Here is a 23,407-nt window from a genome sequence, read left to right on the forward strand (position 1 = left end):
ATCAAATCAAACATAGCAACAATACAATTCAAGAATAAAATTGATCAAATAGAGGTATCATGAGTCATAAATCCAATTGCAAGGAGATAAAATTATCATAATTAATTAAACCTATTTATTTGTGTTTGGAAGAAGATCAACTTCCCTATATCAATTGTTCTTAGCAAAACACCTTCAATTTCATATTAGTTTCTATTTTAACTTGTATTTTTTTTTTTGTTTTCTTGGTTTTTCATGGCTAGTTTGTGCAGGGAGCTTATTCCCCCTTTTGGATTTAATGTTCTTTTACATAAAATTTGATTTCTTAGAGAATTTGTTCTGTATTTTGGTTTCTTTTATTTTGTATATGCAAACAAACTTGCTAGCTTGCCATCATTGTTACTTTTGATCTTAATACATACTTGCATTCTGATAAAAAAAAAAAGATATATTATTCTTAGCAAAACTTTCTAGGTTATAGCAAATGTTGCTACAATGTTATAAAGCATTAACTAATTAGGGTAAATGTTACAAAATATAGCATTTATACTGATAGTAATTTCTTGTTTGCAGATGGATAAGGATGGTGGCATGCATGTAGTCATTTTCACCACATTCTACCTTGTTTAAAAGATATGACTCCTTCCTATGAATCACAAGAGAAATCCCAATTGATAGAGAAAAGAGATGAAGACAAACAGGGCTTTAAATCCTGGAATCCAAGCTGCAATGGCATGGTCCCTGTAAATTAACTCAGTGGCTGAATTTGGATGTGAGACAAGTGCAGGTCGCTGTACATAGCCTTAAATGAGCAATTGCTGCAATCCAATCATCAATGACATGGACACGTAGCAGCAACAATGGCTGGTGGTGAAGGAGATGGAAAGCCTAAAAAAAATGGTATTTGCCCCGTCGACATTCATACCTTTATTTCTCTTTCAAAGATTTGGGGATGGGGAATGTACTTCAACATGTGTTTTTTAAAAATTTTAATTTTTTTTAATTTAAAATTAAAATATTTTTAGTATTTTTGGATCATGTATTAATATCAAAAATAATTTTTAAAAAATAAAAAAAATATATTATTTTAATATATTTTTAAATAAAAAATACTAAAAAAAACAATATCTCCAACACACTTCATTTTCATATAAATGAGTGGCACATAATTTAGGCCTGAGGCTTTAGAGGGTCGGTGGGTTGGGACCAAATTGTTGGGGGAGTCTTTGTTAAGGATGATAGAAATTATTCGACTCAAATTTTAAGAACTTACAGCTAAACCAATTAATATTTCTCGGATCATAGAATTATTTTATTGATTAATTGAGATATTATTTAAACTTCAACTTTAAATTGGAATTAAATACGATTTAATTAAGGTTATTAATTTGTAAAATTATATAATATATTAGAGAAAGTTTATAGCTAGGGGGGCTTATTAACTATAAATTAAAAGGCATGCCTTTTAGTAATAAGTTTTTTTCTTTGTTTTTTTTTTAATTAAATTTTTTTATTTAATTAGTTTGTTAATATTAATTTTTTTTTTATTATCACTCTCATGACAGGAATCTCAAGATTGACTGATTAATCTGGTTTGGCGGATTAACCTAGTTGATTAAAAAAAAATTTTCTTAATTAGTTTTTTTCCTTTCAATGGTTTTTTTTTTAATTAAGCATTTTTTTTTTAATTTAGTTCATTAATATTAAATTTTTTATATTTAATTATCACACTCTCATAATATGAATCTCAAGTTTGATGGGTTAACTTAGTTTGACGGGTTAACCTTCTAGATTAAGATTTTTTTTTCTTCTTCTTAATTAATTTTTTTTTTTCAATTTCATCTTTTAATATCAATTTGATTGAAAATTAAACTTCATGATTTATTTTGTTTACTTTTTATTAGATTATTGTGATATCATGAGGGGATTTTATCATACCCCTCCTTGCAAAGCACTATTCTAATGAATAGTGCTTTACTTTGTTTTTTTTTTTTTTTTTTTTTTCCTTTTCAATTATTATTTTTATTCAATTTCATTTTTTAATATTTTTTTATTTAGTTATCACACTTTCATGACACAATTTTACAGTTAAATCCACATCCAAGGCTCTTGGGTCTAGAGTTATAGCTAGATCCAAGGCTCTTAAGCTTAGCGTTGCAGTTAAACCCACTTAAACTTGGGTCATGCAAGTTTAATATTATTATTTGTATTAATATTATATATTATTATTTATTATTATTATTATTGCTAATATAATAATTAATAAATTTGAAACAAAATATTATTAGTTATAGGTTTTTTTTCGTTTTTTTTCTTTTTAATTAATATTTTTTTGTTCAATTTAGTTCATTAATATTAATTTTTTTTTTCTATTTAGTTATCACATTCTCATGACACAGATCCCAGATTTAACGAGTTAACTTGATTTGACGAGTTAACCCAGTTGATTCAATTTTTTTTTTCTTAACTAGTTTTTTCTTTCAATTTCATCTTTTAATATCTATTTAATTAAGAATTAAATTTCATGATTTGTTTTATTTACTTTTCATTAGATTATCGTGATCTTATAAGGGGTTTTTACTTACCCCTCCGCACAAAGCACTATTCATTGTAATAGTACTTTGCTTTGTTGTTGTTTTTTTTTTTTTTTTTTCATTTTCAATTACTCTTTTTTTATTTAATTTCATTCTATAATATTAATTTTTTTTATTTAATTATCACATTTTTCATGACACGGCCTTGCAATTAGACCTACATCCAAAGCTCTTAGATCTGGCGTTGCAAGCAGACCCATTTAAACTTGGGTAATGGAAGTTTAATATTAAAAATATTATTATTTGTATTACAAATATTATTCTTGGGTCTAGTGTTACAGTTACATTCAAAACTCTTGGATCTAACTTTATAGATACACCTAACGTTTTTAAATCTTAATTTTTTTTATATATTTTTTTATGTAAAAAAAAAAATAATGATTTGCGGTATAATAGGCCACCTAACTCGGACATGCTATCATAATCAGTTAGTTAGGCGTTTGATATTTTTGGAGGAAAGATTTTAGGTCTCGAGCCTTTCTTTTCCGATCCACGAGCAGCCAAGGTATTGCATTATATCTCAATTTGTTTTCACCAAGAAATTATCTCTCCATGGCAAAAAGTACATTCGATGATCAAGAAAATTCGGACGTCAAATATGTTCTCAACGCCATTCATAGAAATGGTTTGGAAATGCAGTTATATTTGTATTTTTAATTAAAAATTAAAAATTTTTTTTATATATATATTTTGGATTGTTTTGATGCATTGATTTCAAAAAAGATTTTTTAAAAAAATATATTATTTTAATGCATTTCAACATGAAAAATACGTTTAAAAAACAACCGCAACCATACTCCCCAACAGGTCCATATAACCATATAACTTACATGTATAAAAATAACAAATAAAAGCTTGGATGCGTAATTGGATATTATATACTAAAGATGCTTCAATTAATTATAACACATCTATTTATTTAGAAGTAGTATATAGAAAATATGATAAGTTATTAGATCTTCCCTGTTCCATGATCTGGTTCATTAATTGTGTGAGTTAATATGAGTTGATTCGATCAATTAAAATGATATTATTTTATTTTCATAAAAATTAAAAGACATTATTCTGAATATTATTTTTGTAGAAAAAGTCAAACTATGTTTTGAACGGGTTAACCAGACTATTCGAGTTTAACCAGGTCAACTTGCACATAATTTTTTAGAAATTTAGCCCCAACCAAGTCTTGAGTTGTCTCCACCCGACTCGTCAGGCTGGTTTTGATAACAAAGTTTGTGTGGATGTTTATTTATTTATGTGTTTTTTTTTTTCCATTCAATTATGCTTGAGCTACTAAGGTTCCGTTTATTTTTTATGGTATAGTCTGGGCTTTGCTCCAATCATGAATTAAAAAGTGTTTAATTAATTAACATATATGACAATTTTTCATGAATCTTATTGAAGACTTTATCTTAAAAATTTAGATAAGAATATTTATAGTTTATAGTTTATTTTTTTAAAATAAACTTAAAATTGTAACCACATAAGCTACATAATATCAAATACACTAGTCTATTGGCCGATAATCTGCTACAAGAAAAACTAATTTTTTAAAATGCAAGAAAAAAAATATTAAGAACATGAAGAATTTTTTGACTATGTTATTAAACCTAACTTAATGGATCAATCTTGAAATCTCACAACCTATTTGCCTAACTCGAGTTTCCAACTAAATTGTATGGGAGCTAGCTCGAATTAAATTAATTGATTTCATGGATCAAAATGCAATTTTAATGACTGGTAAAAATATAGCTTGGCTTTTAACAAAACTTAAAGATAATAACTTTTTTCGTTGAGATAATGACATATTAGATTGATCGCAATCTCCAAGCAATCAGTGTTGTGGACTCTATTGAGTTTAATAATTTTTTTTTATATAAAATATTTTTTTAATTATATGATAAAAATATATGGTCACAAAATTGAGCACCAACCTAAAAATAAAAACTTATTTGAGATAGTATTATCTATAGAAAGCAAACAAAAATAAATTATGCTGTTTATTTCCTAAACAATCCAATATTAAAGGATAAAATTGAGAAAAAAAAATTTAAAAACAATTAAATGAATAAAAAAAAAACATATTCAACTAGTGGGTAAACTCGTCAAACTTATGAATTGGGTAATCTAAGTTAGCATGCCAAACATGTAAATCGAATTATGGATTCTAGTGGGATTATTTTTTATATACAAAATTATTTTTTATTTAACTATATGATAATAAAAATAAATGATCGCTAAATCAAATACCAACCCCATATTGAGATGTTGAAAAAAAATAATTAAAAAAGAAAAAAAAAAGTTAAACTCGCATGATTTATGAACCATGTTAACTAACCAAACTTGTGAACATATCCATGGACTTTATAAACTGAGAGATAAAGTAGATTAAGATATTTAATATCGTAATATGGGTCGTTTACTTGGTTATGTTTAATTTTTTTTTTATTAATATAAATTTGAAATAGAAATCAAAACACATATAAGATTTATTGAATAAAATAAAAAGAAAAGACATATTATGCATGACTGCAAATATTAAAAATATTATAAAAAATAAATATTATTTATTTTTAAACCCGATTTTTTCCCGACCTCATATATGTTTTTTTTAGGAATTTTCAAGGTAAAAAAAACATATAATTCAAACTTTTCTTGTCATATGAAACTATTTAAAGTAAAAATCCATATTTTGATGTCTGAAATAATATAAATGACATCTTTATTTTTCTAGACTTTAGAATCTAAGAATCCGATGAATCTTTTTTTCTTCTCTCTTCCAATAAGGGTAGAAAAATAATAAAAATAAAATTTAATATTAAAATTAATTTTTTAAAATTAATAGGACCGGTCACCTAATAAAGTTTACTTTGTTCTATATCTTTCTTTTAGCCTCTTGTAAACCGAGTTAATTGATTATTATTAATTTTAATTTCGTGCCAGATGTAGTTCAATTGTTATCGGTCTAGTTGCATTGATTATCTTTATATGAAATCAGGATTGCCTCGTAATTCATTCTCTTTCGAGACATAAGCAAATTTAATATTTTTAGTAGCTTTTTTCAGTAAATTAAAACTCAAATCTCAAGTAACTTTCATTATTTTTAATTATAATTATATATATTGATGGAGGATTGCACCATACTGTATAGCTCAAGTCCCCACTAAACCAATAAAATAAAATAAAATCTAGTAGGTATGCAAAGAAATATAGTTGAAATTATATTTTTTTATATTTAAATTTTTTTTGATATGTTAAAGTCAAAAATAATTTTTTAAAATAAAAAAAATATTATTTTGATTTGTTATTAAATAAAAAACACTTTAAACCGTAACCACAATCACATTTCCAAACATCCCCTAAATATACTTGTTTAACATTACAAATATATTATTATTTCCCAATTAATTTTCTTTGTTCTAAAATTATATTTTTTATTATTTTAATGTATTAATATTAAAAATAATTTTTTTAAAATAAAAAATATTTAATATATTTTAAATAAAATACACTTTAAAATACTTCCTCTACCACACTATTACACCCAAACCATTTCAACGTTTTCATAGGAAGGATATTGCATAAAAAGGGATATCACATACCAGTAATCTTAGTGGGCCAGACAAGAGCCCACTATAGGCCCAAAAAGAAGCTCATGAAAACTTCTTATAAGCCCAAACTAAAGTCTATAGCCGGCCTATTATTATAGTCTTCTTCTTTCAAGTTTCAACTGCTCTCTCTTCTCTCTCACCATTTACAAAGTTGTAATTCAATATTCAGATCTAAGCAGATATAAGATTTTGAAGTCTAATGATGCTGATACTATTATAATTATACAAACAGTGAAGAGAAACACCAGAAACCTAAGAGAATGGAGTGGACAACTGTGCAGCATCTGGATCTACGACATGTCGCTCGTGGTTTTCACAAACCATTACAACCTCATGCTGCTGCTTTTCACCCTACTCAAACTCTCATTGCCGCCGCGATCGGAACTTACATCATCGGTAATTTGTTAGGTTTTTTTTTTTCATGCTTTTTTTTTTTAAAATAATAATAATAATAATAATAATTAATTTAGTGTTTTTCTTTTTCCTTAGAATTTGATGCAGTAACAGGAAGCAAATTATCTTCCATTGACATTGGTGCATCCGTTCTTCGCATGGCTTACAGTCCTAATACTAGCCATGCTGTTATTGCTATGGTTGAGGTTGGTCCAAATCGCACGCATTTTCGCGTTTAGCATTTTGAGAGCATTTAGTGATGATTTGTGATTTGTTTAATCTTAGGATGGTACGATTCGGTCGTGTGATTTTGATACGGAGCAAAGTTGGGTTTTGCATTCGCCTGAAAAGAAAATGGAACCCTTATCTTTTGATACGGAAGTTCATATGGCTTTGACCCCTTTGCAACCTGTTGTTTTTTTCGGCTTCCACCGCAGGATGAGCGTAACTGGTTGGTTCATGTTGTTCACTCTTTATTTCCTTATTGTTTGTTATAAGCCATTTTGTAATTGTGAAAATGTTTTGTGTTAAGTGGTTGGAACGGTTGATGGAGGAAGAGCACCCACAAAAATAAAGACTGATCTGAAGAAGCCTATTGTAAATCTTGCTTGCCATACGCGCCATCCTGTCCTGGTAATTTATTTATAGTTTATGCAATAAAATAAAATAAATCCCATTTTATCTGGTAATCCAATGAATCAGTGAAGAGGATCTATGAACTTTCACATTATAAGCTTAGGGATCATCCATGAATTGATTCTCACATTGAACATTAGTTATTTGATGACCCCAAGAATAAAGTGATGGAGAAGAGCAGTATACTCTTTGTTTATCAAACATGAACATAAGCATATATTTCTCAATCCTGCTGATGGTGCAAGTGAGGGAGAATAGTAAATATGATAGAAGTACACAGTAATGGTTTGAGCAGAAGTAGTTGACCATATAAGGGCAACTGCTTTGCATAGTTCTTTTAGACATGGAGTAGAGACAAATACTGATGGAGCTTAGAGACTTCGAGATGCCAGCTTGTGTTTGAATATGTAGCTATGTATATGTTTCTGTTGATCTGTTCTATTATATTGGCGGATGGCGAACATAGCTGTACATGGACTTGCATAATATATAAGCTGTAGTTGGGGACAGTCTACATCTCAAATGTTTCCATTAGAAAAGGGGGAGGGCTGTATTATAAAGTTCACGTTTGATTTTTATTAACAATCAGATCATTCACATTTGGATTGTAAAGAAATTAATGGATAAAATCTTCTCAATCAAATCTATATTATCAGATCAAATTGGATTCAGATGTTGCCGAGGTCTGATCCAGTGCAAGTCCTGATTACTGCTTGTGTCTGCCTGCTGAATGCTGTGTCTAAGCTTTAAGCTTACTTACTTCATGTTCAGTAGAAGTTCTACCAACTGTTTGGTTTAATTTTGCATTATTTCTTCCAGTATGTTGCTTATGCAGATGGTTTGATTCGAGCTTACAATATTCACTCATATGCTGTTCATTACACATTACAACGTAAGATTATTGATAATACCAGTATTTATTTTAGAGGATTCATTATTTAGCCTTCTTCAAACACATTACACTCACCTTTTCTTTCATTGGTTCAACATTGCAGTTGATAACACCATTAAGCTAATTGGCGCTGGTGCATTTGCTTTTCATCCAACATTGGAATGGATTTTTGTTGGTGATAGACGTGGTACCCTTCTGGCATGGGATGTCTCAACAGAGAGACCTAGTATGATTGGAATGTTAGTTGTTCTGCAGTTATACTGTTTTCTTGTTCGTTTAACAGGCTATACCAACATGTTTTGACATGCATTTCATCTTTCTTTCTATCCTAATTTTTGTTGTTAAGTTTTGCTAATAGAAATTGTTAACGGAGAGACTACTGATTCTCCCTTTACTAATATGTATAGAAATTACTGCTAAGAGAATTTTGGTATCTTCCAGTTGCTGGTTAGTTCATTGATTGGAAGTTAGTGACTTCACTCGTTGGAAATTTCTTAGTATAGTTGTGGTGAATGCACAACACCTGGATCTATTTTGAACTAGCTAATAAAAATGCAATCCATTACCTTTCTTTTGTAAACTATAAATTGCAAGTATCAGTTTTTTTTTTTTTTTTGCAATGAAGGGTTGGGAAAGCTAGATCCTTGTTGTTCTTGTGATTTTAAAAGATAGGACTTGAAAATATTACTATATAACTAGAAAAGTTAACATTTATCAAAGTGGAAAATCAAATGCCTGAATGCGGCACCTCTAAATGAACATATAGGTATCTAATAAAATCACTTCAGTGATGAATGGACCTTCCCAGACGATTCAGGTGCACTTGCAGCTCTATTTAATAATGATGCTTTCAGCTTTCTTAAGTCTTATACCATAATTCCATCTTCCAAAAGGCAATAGCCTCATCATAGTTTGTCAATACAAGAAGCGTACATTTATTTTCAAGAAAAAACTAAAAGCCAAAAGTGCATATAATTTAAATTTATAGTCTCATATTGCATATGACCTTAGGCTATTAGTTGGTGCAAAGGAAGAAGTTTTGAATTGGAATTACTAGGGTGTGACGATGGGTTGGAGTTTCTAGAGTAGCTACTTGATGCAGAGTGTTAAATGGCCATATCTATTACTGACTCTCTTCCAAACCCTACTCTGGTTTGGCCATAATTGGAAATAAGCTAATGAATTGTTCAAGAAGCTTTTGATTCTTCCATTTTTCAGCTGATTGTTCTATTTGACTTCCTTTCTAATGATCTGCTTTATGTGCAATTGCAGAACACAAGTGGGCTCCCAACCAATCACATCAATTGCTTGGCTTCCAGTGTTGCGGTTACTTGTTACTGTTTCCAGGGATGGGACTTTACAAACATGGAAAACACGAGTGATACTGAATCCCAATAGACCTCCAATGCAAGCAAATTTTTTCGAGCCTGCTGGTTAGTAACTGTCATTTCGAACAACCATTCTGCTTCAATATCAAAAGAATATACTGATATATCCATGTTGTTTTTTCTATATGGTTTCATAAACTTCTCTTAGTTGTACTTGAAAGTTATTTAATTCTTGCTGGTGGTAGAGGTAAAAGTTAAACATTAGACATATCTCATTCCCATCCCACCATCATACATTTGAGCTAACGCCCAAGGTCTGAATTTAGTTTTTGATGCTAGCAAGGAAGGTCACTTCTACACCATGTTTTTTTTCTTTGTTATTTGTCACAATGTGATGGAGTTAGTGGAATGTTTTGCTTCTTTAAATATTCTGTACATTTTTTAAACAAGATAAATTGTTCTTGTGGGCTAGAAATGGATGTCATCTATAAAATTTTCAGGGGATGAGGCCTAAGTAATAGAAGAGTTGAAAGGTCATGAAAAGACACCTAAGATCTGGAGATTTCAGATGAATTTTGACTGATGTTTCAATATTTTTAATTTGTTCATTTTTCTTGTAATGTTAATTGTAGTCACAGACTGATTCTTCTTTATGAATGCTGCTGTACAGGAATTGAATCAATTGACATCCCGCGTATTTTATCTCAACAGGGTGGAGAAGCAATTTACCCTTTACCGAAAATTAAAGCCTTAGAAGTTCACCCCAAACTAAATTTAGCAGCTCTTTTATTTGCAGTTAAGCACAACCATCTTTGTTGGTCGAATTCAAATTCTTATATCAGAAGCTTAAAGTGGATTCGTTTTTCTTCGTGACAGAATATGACTGGTGTTGACAATGTAAAAAGTAGGACTGCTTACACTAGGGATGGAAGGAAACAGCTTTTTTCTGTTCTGCAAAGTGCAAGGGGATCATCAGGTGAATGATTTATTCAATCTGGAATCCTGGATCTGTCTTGAAACTCTTCCTTCTTTTTTTGTTTGAAAATTGGTTCTTTCAATTTATTTCAACTGATTTTCTTAGCACATTGGGATATTTATTTTTCAAAGTTGCAAAATGATATTGCTTATACTCTTTATTCAGTAGCCTATTCTGATTTTAATTTTTATGTGTTTTATGAAAGATGATACATAGGAGTACTGATATGTGGTGGACAGCAATGGATTTAGGTTTTGTTAATTGTTTATTGAAATGGGGTTGAACATTTGTGATTTGACATTAATTCAACAGCTATTAGGTGGGCTGAGTTCTAGGTGCCAGTTGCAGGGTTATCTAGCTGCAAACAATGTAGTTTTAATATATGAATTTCAGAGATTTTTTTTTATGGACAAGGATTGCGCTTCAATAAAATTTAGAGATGTAGAAGTAGGAAATTAGTGTGCAATGACCAGGAAAGCTGAAAAATGAAGAGGACATGAGTTTATTACAGGTGGGAGGGAGATGTATTGAGTAAAGAAACACATTTTTAATGGAATTTTGGAGGATTGTAAGATTATTGTAGAGATCAGCTGTTTCTTCAGTTATATGGTGGAATAGAATGATTTATCTTCATAATCAGTTTCTAGAAAGGAATAGTTTCTCTTTTACTGTGTGATGCTTTGGGGGCTTTGTGAGGTGTTTTGTGGGTTGATTTTCATTGGGATGAGATTCTATCCCAAGTTGTTGTTTCATTTCTTTTTGCAGGGTGTTATGTGTGCGTATAAAAGTCACTGATTGTTAACATTTTGAAAGTTATAGTCAGAGTTGTGCCTCTTTTTAGATCCAAATCCTTGTAGGAAGGTTAAGCGAGAAGACTTTTGTCTCTGTTGAATTATTTAAAGAAAAATATAAAAGTTGAGTGATGTATACAAAGGGCTAATTTTTATTCGTTCTTCAGTGTCTTTAGCCTAGCAGTAAATCCTTTTCCCCTAACTCATCCATCCGACCTAGTCTCAGGTTCAAACGTGAGGTCTCCATCTATTAAGAGGGGCAGGGGTCACTGGACTAAGCCTAGTGATTTTGAGTCTAACTACAGTTACTATTTGAAGTACAGTTGTCATTTGAACTGGACAGAATTTGTTAGTGACAGGAATGCACAATCAGAACCCTAGCACTGGAAAAGGTCACAATAGAAACATTTTTGTACATCCATATAGATGATATTGCTTTATCTCATTGATGTCCAAATATTGGAGAATGTTGCTTTGTGGGACCTGGATGCTAATTTTTGTGTTTTATCATCTAATATCTAACGCATGTGGCTTCTTCCTTAACAAATCAATGACCTGAACTTCACTGTTTCTTTCCACATCAAACAACTGTTCTAATTTTTCTTCTCTTTTTTTACTTATTCCCAAATTATAATAATTTGTCCTGAAGCCTGTTGACATTCATGGAGTGGACGCCTCCAGGACAATGAAAAAGCTTTTACCCACTTTGATGTGCTAGAAGTTGCTAATTTTGTCCTGACACAACATGCATTCCTGGTTTAACAGGAGCAGCCTAAGAGCTAAAGCAGGCTCTCACCCCTTGATGCCTTGAATTAATTCAACAAATATCTGTTGTCTTATTTTGGAGGCTTCCTGTTTGTTCCAAAATGACAATTTTTAAAATATTTTTAGGTCTCTTTGTGGGAACTTCTAATCTAACTTCATAGGGTTTCTGCAACTTCGACGACTGTTAAATCTTTGCTTGTAGTTCAGTGTTGTTTGTTGCTTCATTCCATTGTTTTAAGAATTAAGTTGCCTGCCTTTTAGTCCTAGTGCCACTTTAGCTTGTTCCATCCCCGTGCCTGCCAAATAGTCATATGCATCTCTTGGAACAATAAATGGAATTTTGTTGTTTACAACAACAGCAACAACAAGGAATTGCTTGTATTGGCAGGGCAGGCATTATCACCCATGGTGGGAAACATGGTGTGAATGTACGGTTAAAATATTGATTTATATTTACTACAAGCACCACAGGTTCTTAACTATATATAGTGATTCCTAAATCTTGAAAGTAATAACCCTATCCAGAATCTTCCCTGGTGTTGTTTAATGGGAACAACGACAGTGAAAGAAATTTTATTTCTTTGATTATGATAGTTATGTTCTTTTGCAATAACTTCTGTTTTTAAGAGTGGATGATTAATTTTTTGATACCATCTTGCCACCATCATATTATCATGTTGTGGATATAGTAGATTTGTGATTATCATCTTGATATGCTAATGGTAGAGGTGACTTGCAGCTTCTGTTTTGAAAGAAAAGCTCTCATCCTTGGGCTCATCAGGAATTCTGGCAGACCATCAACTTCAAGCACAACTGCAAGAGCATCACCTCAAGGGGTAAGTGTGAACAATTACCTAGTTATTGGTTCTGACCAACAGAAGGGAGACTGGTCATGTAGATTTCTAGAAGAGTTGGCTCCACCCTTAGGTGGCTTAGTGAAAAAGGTTTTAAAGTGGGCACATTGATGGTGATTGTTTGGAATTTTCACAATTCATTTTGAGCTAGCATTTGTTCATCATGGCTTCCTTTTATTTCTGTGCTATGCTATGAATGCATAGCGTGCAATCTTCTCTACTATGTAAAATAATAATAAAAACGCTTATTATTCTTTTTATTTTGTTGTATGATTAATGACAAATTATTATCCTTCATGGCAGCCAAAGTCAGCTGACAATTTCAGACGTTGCAAGGAAGGCATTCCTTTACAGTGTATGTTGCTTCCCTACCACACTAATGCTATTATCTAGTCAAATTCTGTTTTTCCCTTCTTTTATAAATGTTGAATAACTGGACCATCGTCAGTTCTTCATTTAGAAAAGAAAGGTCACTGCTCCCAGAACCTGGCCTTTACAGGACTTACATTCTACCTAATTATCTCCCTTCCTCTTTGCTGTGTTATGACTATCATTAAGTAAATGATTGAATTCATAATTGTAGAAGGCATTATGTAATTATCATTGGGCCTAGCTGTGATGGGATGTTAAAAGTGTGACTTGTGTTTTTATGTGTCAGATCTCCTTCAGTTCATATTTGAGTCCATAACCATTGTCCTATTGGTTTATAACACTTCCTTCAAGTGAATCAGAATTTATATGCTCTATATTACTTTTTTTATTCTATGCTATCCATCTGCATATCTTTATTGCATGGGCCAGAAATGTCTCTACAAATATCCTTTTTTGGGTTATAAACTGTATCTCCAATCTGCTCTAATGCTGACTCATGAATCACAGCATTTCATGGAAGGCCATGCCAAAAGTGCTCCCATATCTCGGCTGCCTCTGATCACTATTTTGGATACCAAACATCATCTGAGGGACATTCCTGTTTGCCAGGTAACTGAATTAATTATTTATTTTGATTTGCGTTTGCCTGATCTTGCATCTGACTATGTTGGCTTCATTGACAGCCTATTCATTTGGAGCTAAATTTCTTTAACAAAGAGAACAGAGTACTTCATTATCCTGTCAGGGCGTTTTACCTTGATGGCTTAAACCTCATGGCATATAATTTCTGCTCTGGTGTGGATAATATATACAAGAAACTCTACACATCGGTAATGTTAAAACTAAGTGCTATTAATTTTTGGTAGTGATACTGGGAGGCAATGTATTGCAACTTAAATTTTAATTATCAGATCCTTTTTGCAAGCTAATTTCATAATTTGAGCTGCTAAATCAAGTTTTTCTTTCAGATTCCTGGAAACGTGGAATACCAAGCGAAGCACATGGTGTACAGTATAAAACAACATTTATTTCTTGTTGTTTATGAATTCAGTGGCTCTGCAAATGAAGTAGTACTATATTGGGAAAGTACTAATCCTCAGCCAGCCAACAACAAAGGAAGCACAATCAAAGGTATGCATCTGTCAAATGTGTTTGTGGCTGATATTGCCCACTGTTTTTGTGCACGTGAAGGTATAATAACAATCCGCCAATGACTAACTTCACTGCATTTCGACTTTTCTAGGTCGAGATGCAGCATTTATTGGTCCAAGTGAAAGTCAATTTGCAATTCTTGATGAAGACAAGACTGGAGTGGCTCTGTATATTCTGCCAGGAGGAGCTTCAAAAGAAGCTGGTGACAAGAACTTATTACTCGAAGAAAACCATTTTGCTGAAACAAATGGTGCCTCTCTTCGGGGTCCTATGCAGTTCCTGTTTGAAAGCGAAGTTGATCGTATTTTTACCACGCCACTAGGTGTTTGAGGAAATGAGATCATTCTTATTTGATATTATGTTCATTAATGGAATATGATATTTACAGAAATCACTCTTTGTTGCAGAGTCAACTTTGATGTTTGCTTCTAACGGGAGCCATATTGGCTTTGCAAAGATGGTGCAAGGATACCGGCTCTCAACTTCAGATGGTAATTATATATCAACAAAAACTGAAGGGAAAAAGTCAATCAAGTTGAAAGTGAATGAGATTGTCATCCAGGTAAATAGGTTAATTTTCCAAGCAATACATATATTTGATGTTTAAAAACAAAATGGCAAAGAATAAAAACAGACCATGCTATAGAGTTGAGCTTAATTGAGAAGCATTTTCGTGTTCCTATACCCCAACAAGTAAACTTCTTTACCACTCCTTTTTATCGTGATTACTGAACCGTGCCCCACGTGGAGTGCTTTCTGAAGCAAAATGTCAAACAGTAGTGGTGCTTCTGTGAAAGCTGGATCATAGCTGTTTACAGTTAAAAGATCCTTTGTCTACATTGCTAAAAACCTTTAGAATTGTATTGTCCTAAAACACATTATTTTGACATGGTGGCCTGACTTAACTGTGTGCACATGGGCCAATGGTTGATACATGTTTCTGTAGTAGATTAGTTCAGGTTGCAGTCCATAACCATTAGTAGGTTTTATAATAGGATATGCAGTTTTAGTTCTAGTTACTGCCTATGGTTGGCTATATACATGCTCGGTCATTGCAGTGGCTCAGGGATACTGCATTTGATTGAGTGCTTAGTTTGATGGAATATAAGACAATATTTTACATACTGACTCGTGCTTTCTGAACTTTGTGTTGTATTTAATGAATGTAATGAATATTGTTGTAGTCTCTCATGCAGTTTCTCTTTTCTACAAGCATCAATTAAAGGGAAACCAGAATAAAATACCATTACCTTTGTGAACAAACTGCCACCTTCATGTTCTGTCACGCATAGGCCAAAGTAATAAAGAGAGTAGTTTGTTATCACTTTCATTGCTAATATATGTTCTATCTGTCAATTGATAAATATGTATATATAGTTGCATCAAGAAAATAGACTTTTAACTCACTGTATAATTAAACCTGAGTCTAAATTTTCTAATCACTGACCATTGAGATGTAATATGTTATTTGGTTTGATGATTTAAATTTTGAATTTATTTTCTGAAAAACATGGCACTGTCAATTGCTGCTACAGGTGCATTGGCAAGAAACTCTTCGAGGCTATGTTGCAGGGATATTAACCACACACAGGGTGCTTATGGTTTCAGCGGATCTTGATATACTGGCAAGCAGTTCTGCAAAATTTGATAAAGGACTTCCTTCAATATCCTAACAGAAAACTTCTTGGATGAAACTTGTCCCTTTTAATGATGATTTCAATGATTTTATTGAATTATACATATTTCTTGGAACACTTAACTTATTTGCACTTTAGATCCCTTTTGTGGCTTGGACCTGCTCTTCTTTTTTCTACTGCCACTGCGATTAGTGTGCTTGGTTGGGATGGAATTGTGAGGACAATTCTTTCTGTTAGCTTGCCCAATGCAGGTACATATCTTTTTATATTTTGAATGGTTAGTCTTTTTACTTCATAGTTTGGTGTTCTCAGAAGTTGTTTATGGCATTAATTACAACTCTAGCATGCACTATCATCTTCCTGGTGATTGATATTAACTCTCTCTGTGCAGTTTTGGTTGGTGCTCTGAATGATAGATTGCTGCTTGCTAACCCAACAGATGTTAATCCCAGACAAAAGAAAGGGGTTGAGATTAAGAGCTGTCTTGTTGGCCTCCTTGAACCTCTTCTTATCGGATTTGCCACAATGCAACACACTTTTGAGCAGAAGCTTGACCTGTCAGAAATACTGTACCAAATAACATCAAGGTCTTCCTCTCTTTTGCACAAGCTATCTTTTGTGTCCACTGGAATTTCACTGCATTATGAAACAAAATCTTGTTCCCAACACTATATTAACTAAGGACCTTTTGCACTTTGCATACACTTTTCTGCAATATCAGTTTGTTGCTGCACATGAATGCTAGGCTTCTGACTTCTCTAATGTGTTATCTGAGTGAAGGTTTGACAGCTTGCGTATTACACCAAGATCTCTTGATATTCTTGCTAGAGGTCCTCCTGTTTGTGGAGATCTTGCAGTTTCATTATCCCAAGCTGGTCCACAGTTCACTCAGGTGAGTGAAATCTGATGCAGTACTCCCCAGTTTTTTGTTTTTCATCTGAATAGTTTCTGAACATGCTGGTTGGAAAACACAGGTGTTGCGGGGTGTCTATGCTATCAAAGCCCTCCGTTTTTCTACTGCTTTAGATGTTTTGAAGGATGAGTTCTTGCGTTCTAGAGATTATCCAAAATGTCCTCCAACATCTCACTTATTCCACCGATTTCGACAGTTGGGATATGCCTGCATCAAGTAAGCAAATGAAAAATATCTTTGCCCGTGCATGTTTACACACCTCTTGCATCTATCTTTTATCCGTACAATGATTGGTACTTACTGTGTGATTGTTATGTATGTTTGTAAGGTGAAACCGTTTAGGTGTAATGTCATTTATCAAGTCATGTTTTGGTGGACAACCTACGAGGCTGTAGCTCATTTATAGACCTAATTGTGCCAATCACCACACTTTCTTGCGGTTGATTTTCTCTAAACTCCTGTAACATTCTTATCATTCATTCTTTCTCCCTTTTGCAACTTTCTGCAATTTCGCATCTCGCTCCAGCAACTTTTTTGGCATTCTCTGCATGTGTCAGCAAGATTTCTGGTGTTTACCTTTCTACTCTTTTTCCTAAATTAATTTTACAAAATTCAAGTCTTAAGGTCATCTAGAGAAAATACATTCATGTGAGGATATTTAGAAATATATTAATTTGCAATTTTTGGATAGAGGTCAATACTCTTAATTTTATTTTTTGTTTGTTCTTTTATCATTTGAACCTTTTTTTGGTAAATCCATCTCATTTCTCTGGGTTATTATTTTCTTCTCGGTAACTTAAGCAACTTTTATATTGCCTGCATGCTAGTTTCTGTAACTTTAATATAACATTTCAAGTATCTCCTCCAAGCTGTTGTATGGAACACTTTTAGCCACTCAATATGCCATCCTACAAAACATGGATGCTGGCATGCTTTTAATCTCTCCATTCATCTTAAAATAGTCTTTGATGACAGGTTTGAGTTATGAGTCATCTACCAGGTACATTCATGTGAGGAATTGTATTTCTTGGTCATTGTTTTGAGCGAAGAACAATATTTTAAAGATTCCTTCACATTTTTCTAAATCTATTTGTCTTTCACTGCATCTCCCCACAACTTTCATGATAAAACAGCTGGTTTTTGTTCTCTCATTCTTGTTTTCTTCCCCCTCCGCATGAGCATAACAGAGAATTGGAATAATTAGTGTTGCATGCGATGTAGAATGAATATAAACTTAAATTGCTGGAAAAAATCTGTCGCCAATATTATTCTCTCTTCTGAATATTCATGGTATTCTTTTTGCAGATTGAAATATGGGTTACCTAAAACATTAGATCTATGAGTATTGTTGCTTTGTCTTTGTTTGTGGAATGCAAGTTTAATTTTTAGAAATATGTGGTTTTATGTTCCATCGTACAACTAAGATTCTCATTTTCTTGAAGTGCAGATTTGTTGTGATTTAAGATGCGATGATGATTACCTGTTGTGGCTGTATAGTTCTTGTTAAAGAGCCTACTTTTTTTCTCTTAAACTACTGATAAATTTCAAATTGCAGGTATGGCCAGTTCGATAGTGCAAAAGAAACTTTTGAAGTCATTGCAGATTACGAAGGCATGCTTGATTTGTTTATATGCCACCTTAACCCCAGTGCCATGCGGCGCCTTGCTCAGAAACTGGAAGAAGAAGGTTTGGATTCACAATTGAGGCGGTACTGTGAGAGGATATTAAGAGTTCGTTCTACTGGGTGGACACAAGGCATTTTTGCCAACTTTGCTGCTGAGAGCATGGTTCCCAAAGGTCCTGAATGGGGTGGAGGGAACTGGGAAATTAAAACTCCTACTAATTTGAAGAGTATACCTCAGTGGGAGCTGGCCGGAGAAGTGATGCCATACATGAAGACTGATGATGGTACCATCCCGGCCATCATTACAGATCATATTGGTGTTTACCTGGGTTCAATTAAAGGAAGAGGGAATGTTGTTGAAGTAAGGGAAGACAGTTTGGTGAAAGCATTTATCCCTGCTAGTGACAATAAGCCAAATGGGCTTCCAAATGCTTTAGCCAAATCCATATCCAATAAGTCAAATGGGCTGCCTGAAGGTCACAAGAAGCTTGATTCTTTGTTGGGTCTGGAAACTCTCACCAAGCAAAACGCAGGTACATCTGCTGCTGATGAACAGGCAAAAGCAGAAGAGGAATTCAAGAAAACTATGTATGGAACTGCTAATGATGGTAGCAGCAGTGACGAGGAAGGAGTGTCAAAAACAAAGAAGCTGCAAATTAGAATTCGGGATAAGCCAGTTTCATCTACTACAGTGGATGTCAATAAGATCAAAGAAGCCACAAGACAGTTTAAACTTGGTGATGGTTTAGGCCCACCCATGAGGACAAAGTCATTAACTGGTTCCCAGGACCTTGGTCAAATTTTATCCCAACCTCCTGCAACCACTGCCCCAGTTTTTGCCTCTGCTGATATGTTTGTTACTGATTCATTAATGCAACCTGCTCCAGTATCACAACCAGGTCCTATGGTTATGGGTGGAGGAGTTACAGCTGGACCCATCCCAGAGGACTTCTTCCAGAACACAATACCTTCCCTGCAAGTTGCAGCATCTCTGCCACCTCCAGGAACTTACCTTGCAAAATTGGATCAAGTTTCTCAAGGGGTTGGAAGCAACAATGCAGGTGGTATTCCCAACCCAGGTGCTGCTTCTGTGAGTGATATTGGTCTTCCTGATGGTGGTATTCCACCACAAGCAACTCAACTAGCTGCCCCACTTGCGTATATTGGACTTGCTGATGGTGGTGTCCCACCTCAAGCTTCCATTCAGGCTGGTATTCCACCTCAGCCACAAGTTCAAGCGCCTCAGGTTCCCCTTTCCACGCAACCTCTTGATCTTAGTGTTCTTGGAGTTACAGATTCAGGAAAAACTCCTGCCCCTGCATCTCTGCCATCATCTGTGAGACCTGGACAGGTGAATCTGCCTTTTTATGGCTTTAGTTTCCTATATTTGATTTTTTTTTTCTTTTTCTGCCAGGGTATGCTATTGCTTCTCTTAGAATATTATAGTAACCAAGTATTTCACCCAACTATGGGTAGGGTATATAAGAGAGTGGTGGCACTTAAGAGGTTATTGATTTGCAGCCATTTGAATGTACTCCCCCATTCTGTATAACTTGCTGCTATGTGTACTGGCTATGCTCAGTTGACATGTTTGTAGTCTAGCTTGCCTTATCCTGCTCTCTTTCTTTACCCTTGTGGCTTGGCTTATTATAGGTTCCCCGAGGAGCAGCTGCACCAGTATGTTTCAAGACTGGACTTGCACACCTTGAACAGAATCAACTTCCTGATGCCTTGTCATGTTTTGATGAAGCTTTCCTGGCACTAGCTAAGGATAACTCTCGTGGTGCTGATATTAAAGCTCAAGCAACCATCTGTGCTCAGTACAAGATAGCAGTTACTCTTCTCAAGGTACTTAGATATCATTTAAATCATGGACCCAAAAAACTAAGTTTGTTAGTAAAAAATATGAATGGTTATAGGCCTTGACTGGCCTAACCAGCTGACAAGTTCAAGCTTAAGTAACGCTAGATGGGTTTAAATTGAAACAAATGAACAGGAATATAATCATGGCATTTCCTTGAGCCTGTTAAAATAAGATCTGTGATTGCTGTACATTTATTAATGATCATTAAAAGAAATTGAACTTCAGTTCTACTTAACACTATTTTTTCTCTCATGGATACCTTTTTTCAAGTTATGCTCCAGTAATGCATGTGTAAAAATATTTTCCATCAATTAGTATTCGCATTTGAGGTCCCTTTCCTATTGCCAGCAAAAATAATGCTTTAGTATCATCTGGGCAGGAAATAGCACGGCTGCAGAAAGTGCAAGGGCCAAGTGCACTCAGTGCAAAAGATGAGATGGCAAGATTGTCACGGCATCTGGGTTCTTTGCCTCTTCTGGCAAAGCACCGAATAAATTGCATCCGAACTGCCATTAAGCGAAACATGGAAGTGCAGAACTTTGCTTATGGCAAGCAGATGCTTGAGCTCCTCATTTCCAAAGCTCCACCAAGTAAGCAGGATGAGTTGAGAAGCCTAATTGACATGTGTGTTCAGAGGGGTTCATCCAACAAGTCTATTGATCCTTTGGAAGATCCTTCCCATTTCTGTGCTGCCACGCTCAGCCGTCTTTCAACAATCGGATATGATGTTTGCGATCTCTGTGGAGCCAAATTTTCAGCTCTCTCTGCTCCTGGATGCATCATTTGTGGAATGGGAAGTATTAAGAGATCAGATGCCCTTGCAGGGCCTGTTCCTTCACCATTTGGCTGATGTTTAAATGAGGAGATTTTGGCTCAGGAAATCCGGCCTTAAAAATTATCAGGTCCTTCACCAACAAAGTTGTAATGGAAATGTTCTTCGAAGAACCTCCGCCCTACATCCTCGGGAGGGAACTAGCAGCCAGCGCAAGTGACCGCATGTAAGTGTGATTGATCTGTTTGTATTTGAGTTTAAATTCTTCTTTTACGTGTTCAATTTTTTGTACAATCATCATCCCCCTTTTTAACTGTGATGTTATAGCCAGTTTGTGTCATGGAACATATTCTATGTAAGTAGTTTTGTAGAATATGATATAGTTCCATGTGGTTTGTAATATATAGGTATTGAGCATGGGATTGAAAATGTTGATGAGTTTCTTCGCTGAAATGTGAGTCTTTTACGGGTCACTAAATGTGCATCATCTCAGAGACTATGGCAACTAATAACTAAAATGTTCTTCCTGCCTCAGCTTCTTTGGTGCCGTTTGTAATAACGGCGTTTCTAAAAAGGTTATTTTTTTTTTAATTTAAAATTATTGTTTTTTAATGTTTCTATACCATAAAAAATATTGATAATTTTTTTAAAATAAAAAAAATTATTATTTTAATATATTTTTAAGTTTCATTATGTGTTTTGGTTTATCTAGTTCTGGTTTCTTAACAGAGGGATAGGAACACTTGTTAACTCCCTCTGCTCTAATTTGTTTGTTCTCTTTGATTTTTCATAAATATTAAGAAATACAATAAATATTATGTTCATGAGGTATATCCAAAAATGATACATCATTCGAAGTTGTATTTTTTTTTTTTTTTTTGTCTTTTTTATGTAGACAAAAGAAATACAATAAATATTGTTTCAGTAAGAGATAATGGGAAGACTAAATACTTCATAATATGAATATGACTAGATAAATATTTCAAGACAGCCAAAAATATAAGTATTGATGGAACATGGATAAACAATTTGTGGGGAGGGGATGATATTTAATGGTAAGTATTAAAAAAATAAAAGAATTATAATGACACCATATATATATATATATATATATATATATATATATATATATATATATATATATATCTTGAATAATTTGTGTATACTTATATAGCCAAACAAACAAATACAATCATAATATTATAATTTTATAGAGGCTAAATTCAATTTTATATTTATTTGATAATATTCATACATTATATTACAACATATTCTAACAGTAAGAAAGACACAAGACGACATTTAATTTCCTAGCACAAGTGAACCCCCTATTTGTTGGTGCTCGTGCCACCGACCCTAAAATGCTTTACTATTGGCGCAATTGTTTTAGGCTTTCAACAATTTGTCCATTTTAAGTTGTTGAAAAGTAAACAGAATTTGATATTTATGAAAAAAAGTAGAGGAATTGGTCTATTAGTTAAATTAAAAGAATTGGTAATTTTCTTGTTTAGAATAGGTTTTCCTTTGATTAATTTAATTCCTTAATTATCTAGAACTTTAGGTTTATAAATAGACATGTAATCAGAAGCATAAAGCACAAGTATAATCGAGAAAATGCATATAGGAGAGAAAACACTTGATGAAATATTCATTCCTCTCAAATTTTCTTCTTGTTCTTTAGTTTAGCTTGTTGCATTGTTATTGATAAACTCTTATCATGCTATTCTTTCTTCTAACAAGTTGTATCTGAGTTTTTATTTATTTATTGTGTGACATGACCAATACAAACTTCTCACTTCAATGTCCTTGTTTGACAAAGAACAATTATGAAATTAGATGTTTTCATGTGAAAGCTTAGCTAGATTCCCAAAATGTGTGAGAAACAGTTGGAAAAAAAAGCTTTGAGGAGCTTATAAAAGAAGTAATGTTGACTTTAGCTCAAAGAGAGGTAATGTAAAAGGCATAAAGAAATGATCAACAAGCACTTACAATCATCCACTAATATCTTGATGATACCACTTTTGAGATAGTGGCCAATGTTGTAACCGCCAAACAAGCATGATAAATTTTGCAACAATCTAACTAATGAGCTGACAATGTCAGAAAAGGTATGTCTACAAAAGTTATGAGTTGCTTCAAAAAGCTACATTTGCTTGAATCGGAGAGTATTTTAAATTACTTTGCTAAAGTATGGGCCATATACAATCAAATGAAGAGATATAAAGAGAAGATGGAGGAAACACGTGTGGTATAAAAG

The 23,407-nt window shown here is 33.2% G+C and overlaps 1 protein-coding gene across 1 annotated transcript; it reads left to right on the forward strand.

Annotated features, from left to right (window-relative positions):
- The first annotated feature begins 6,280 nt into the window (after positions 1-6,280).
- Positions 6,281-21,637, forward strand: LOC118047887 (uncharacterized). Its single transcript, XM_035057314.2, has 24 exons — positions 6,281-6,577; positions 6,671-6,780; positions 6,860-7,025; positions 7,107-7,207; positions 8,030-8,102; positions 8,206-8,341; positions 9,375-9,535; positions 10,101-10,225; positions 10,307-10,406; positions 12,702-12,798; positions 13,120-13,171; positions 13,696-13,797; positions 13,872-14,018; positions 14,157-14,319; positions 14,432-14,662; positions 14,748-14,902; positions 15,876-16,004; positions 16,111-16,228; positions 16,369-16,564; positions 16,758-16,869; positions 16,952-17,106; positions 18,446-19,865; positions 20,168-20,362; positions 20,758-21,637. Exons 1-24 carry the CDS (start codon positions 6,442-6,444, stop codon positions 21,226-21,228), a joined length of 4,851 nt encoding a protein of 1,616 aa, XP_034913205.1. The 5' UTR covers positions 6,281-6,441; the 3' UTR covers positions 21,229-21,637.
- The last annotated feature ends 1,770 nt before the right edge of the window (positions 21,638-23,407 follow it).

Source organism: Populus alba, chromosome 7 (assembly GCF_005239225.2).
Source record: "Populus alba chromosome 7, ASM523922v2, whole genome shotgun sequence".
NCBI lineage: Eukaryota > Viridiplantae > Streptophyta > Magnoliopsida > Malpighiales > Salicaceae > Populus > Populus alba.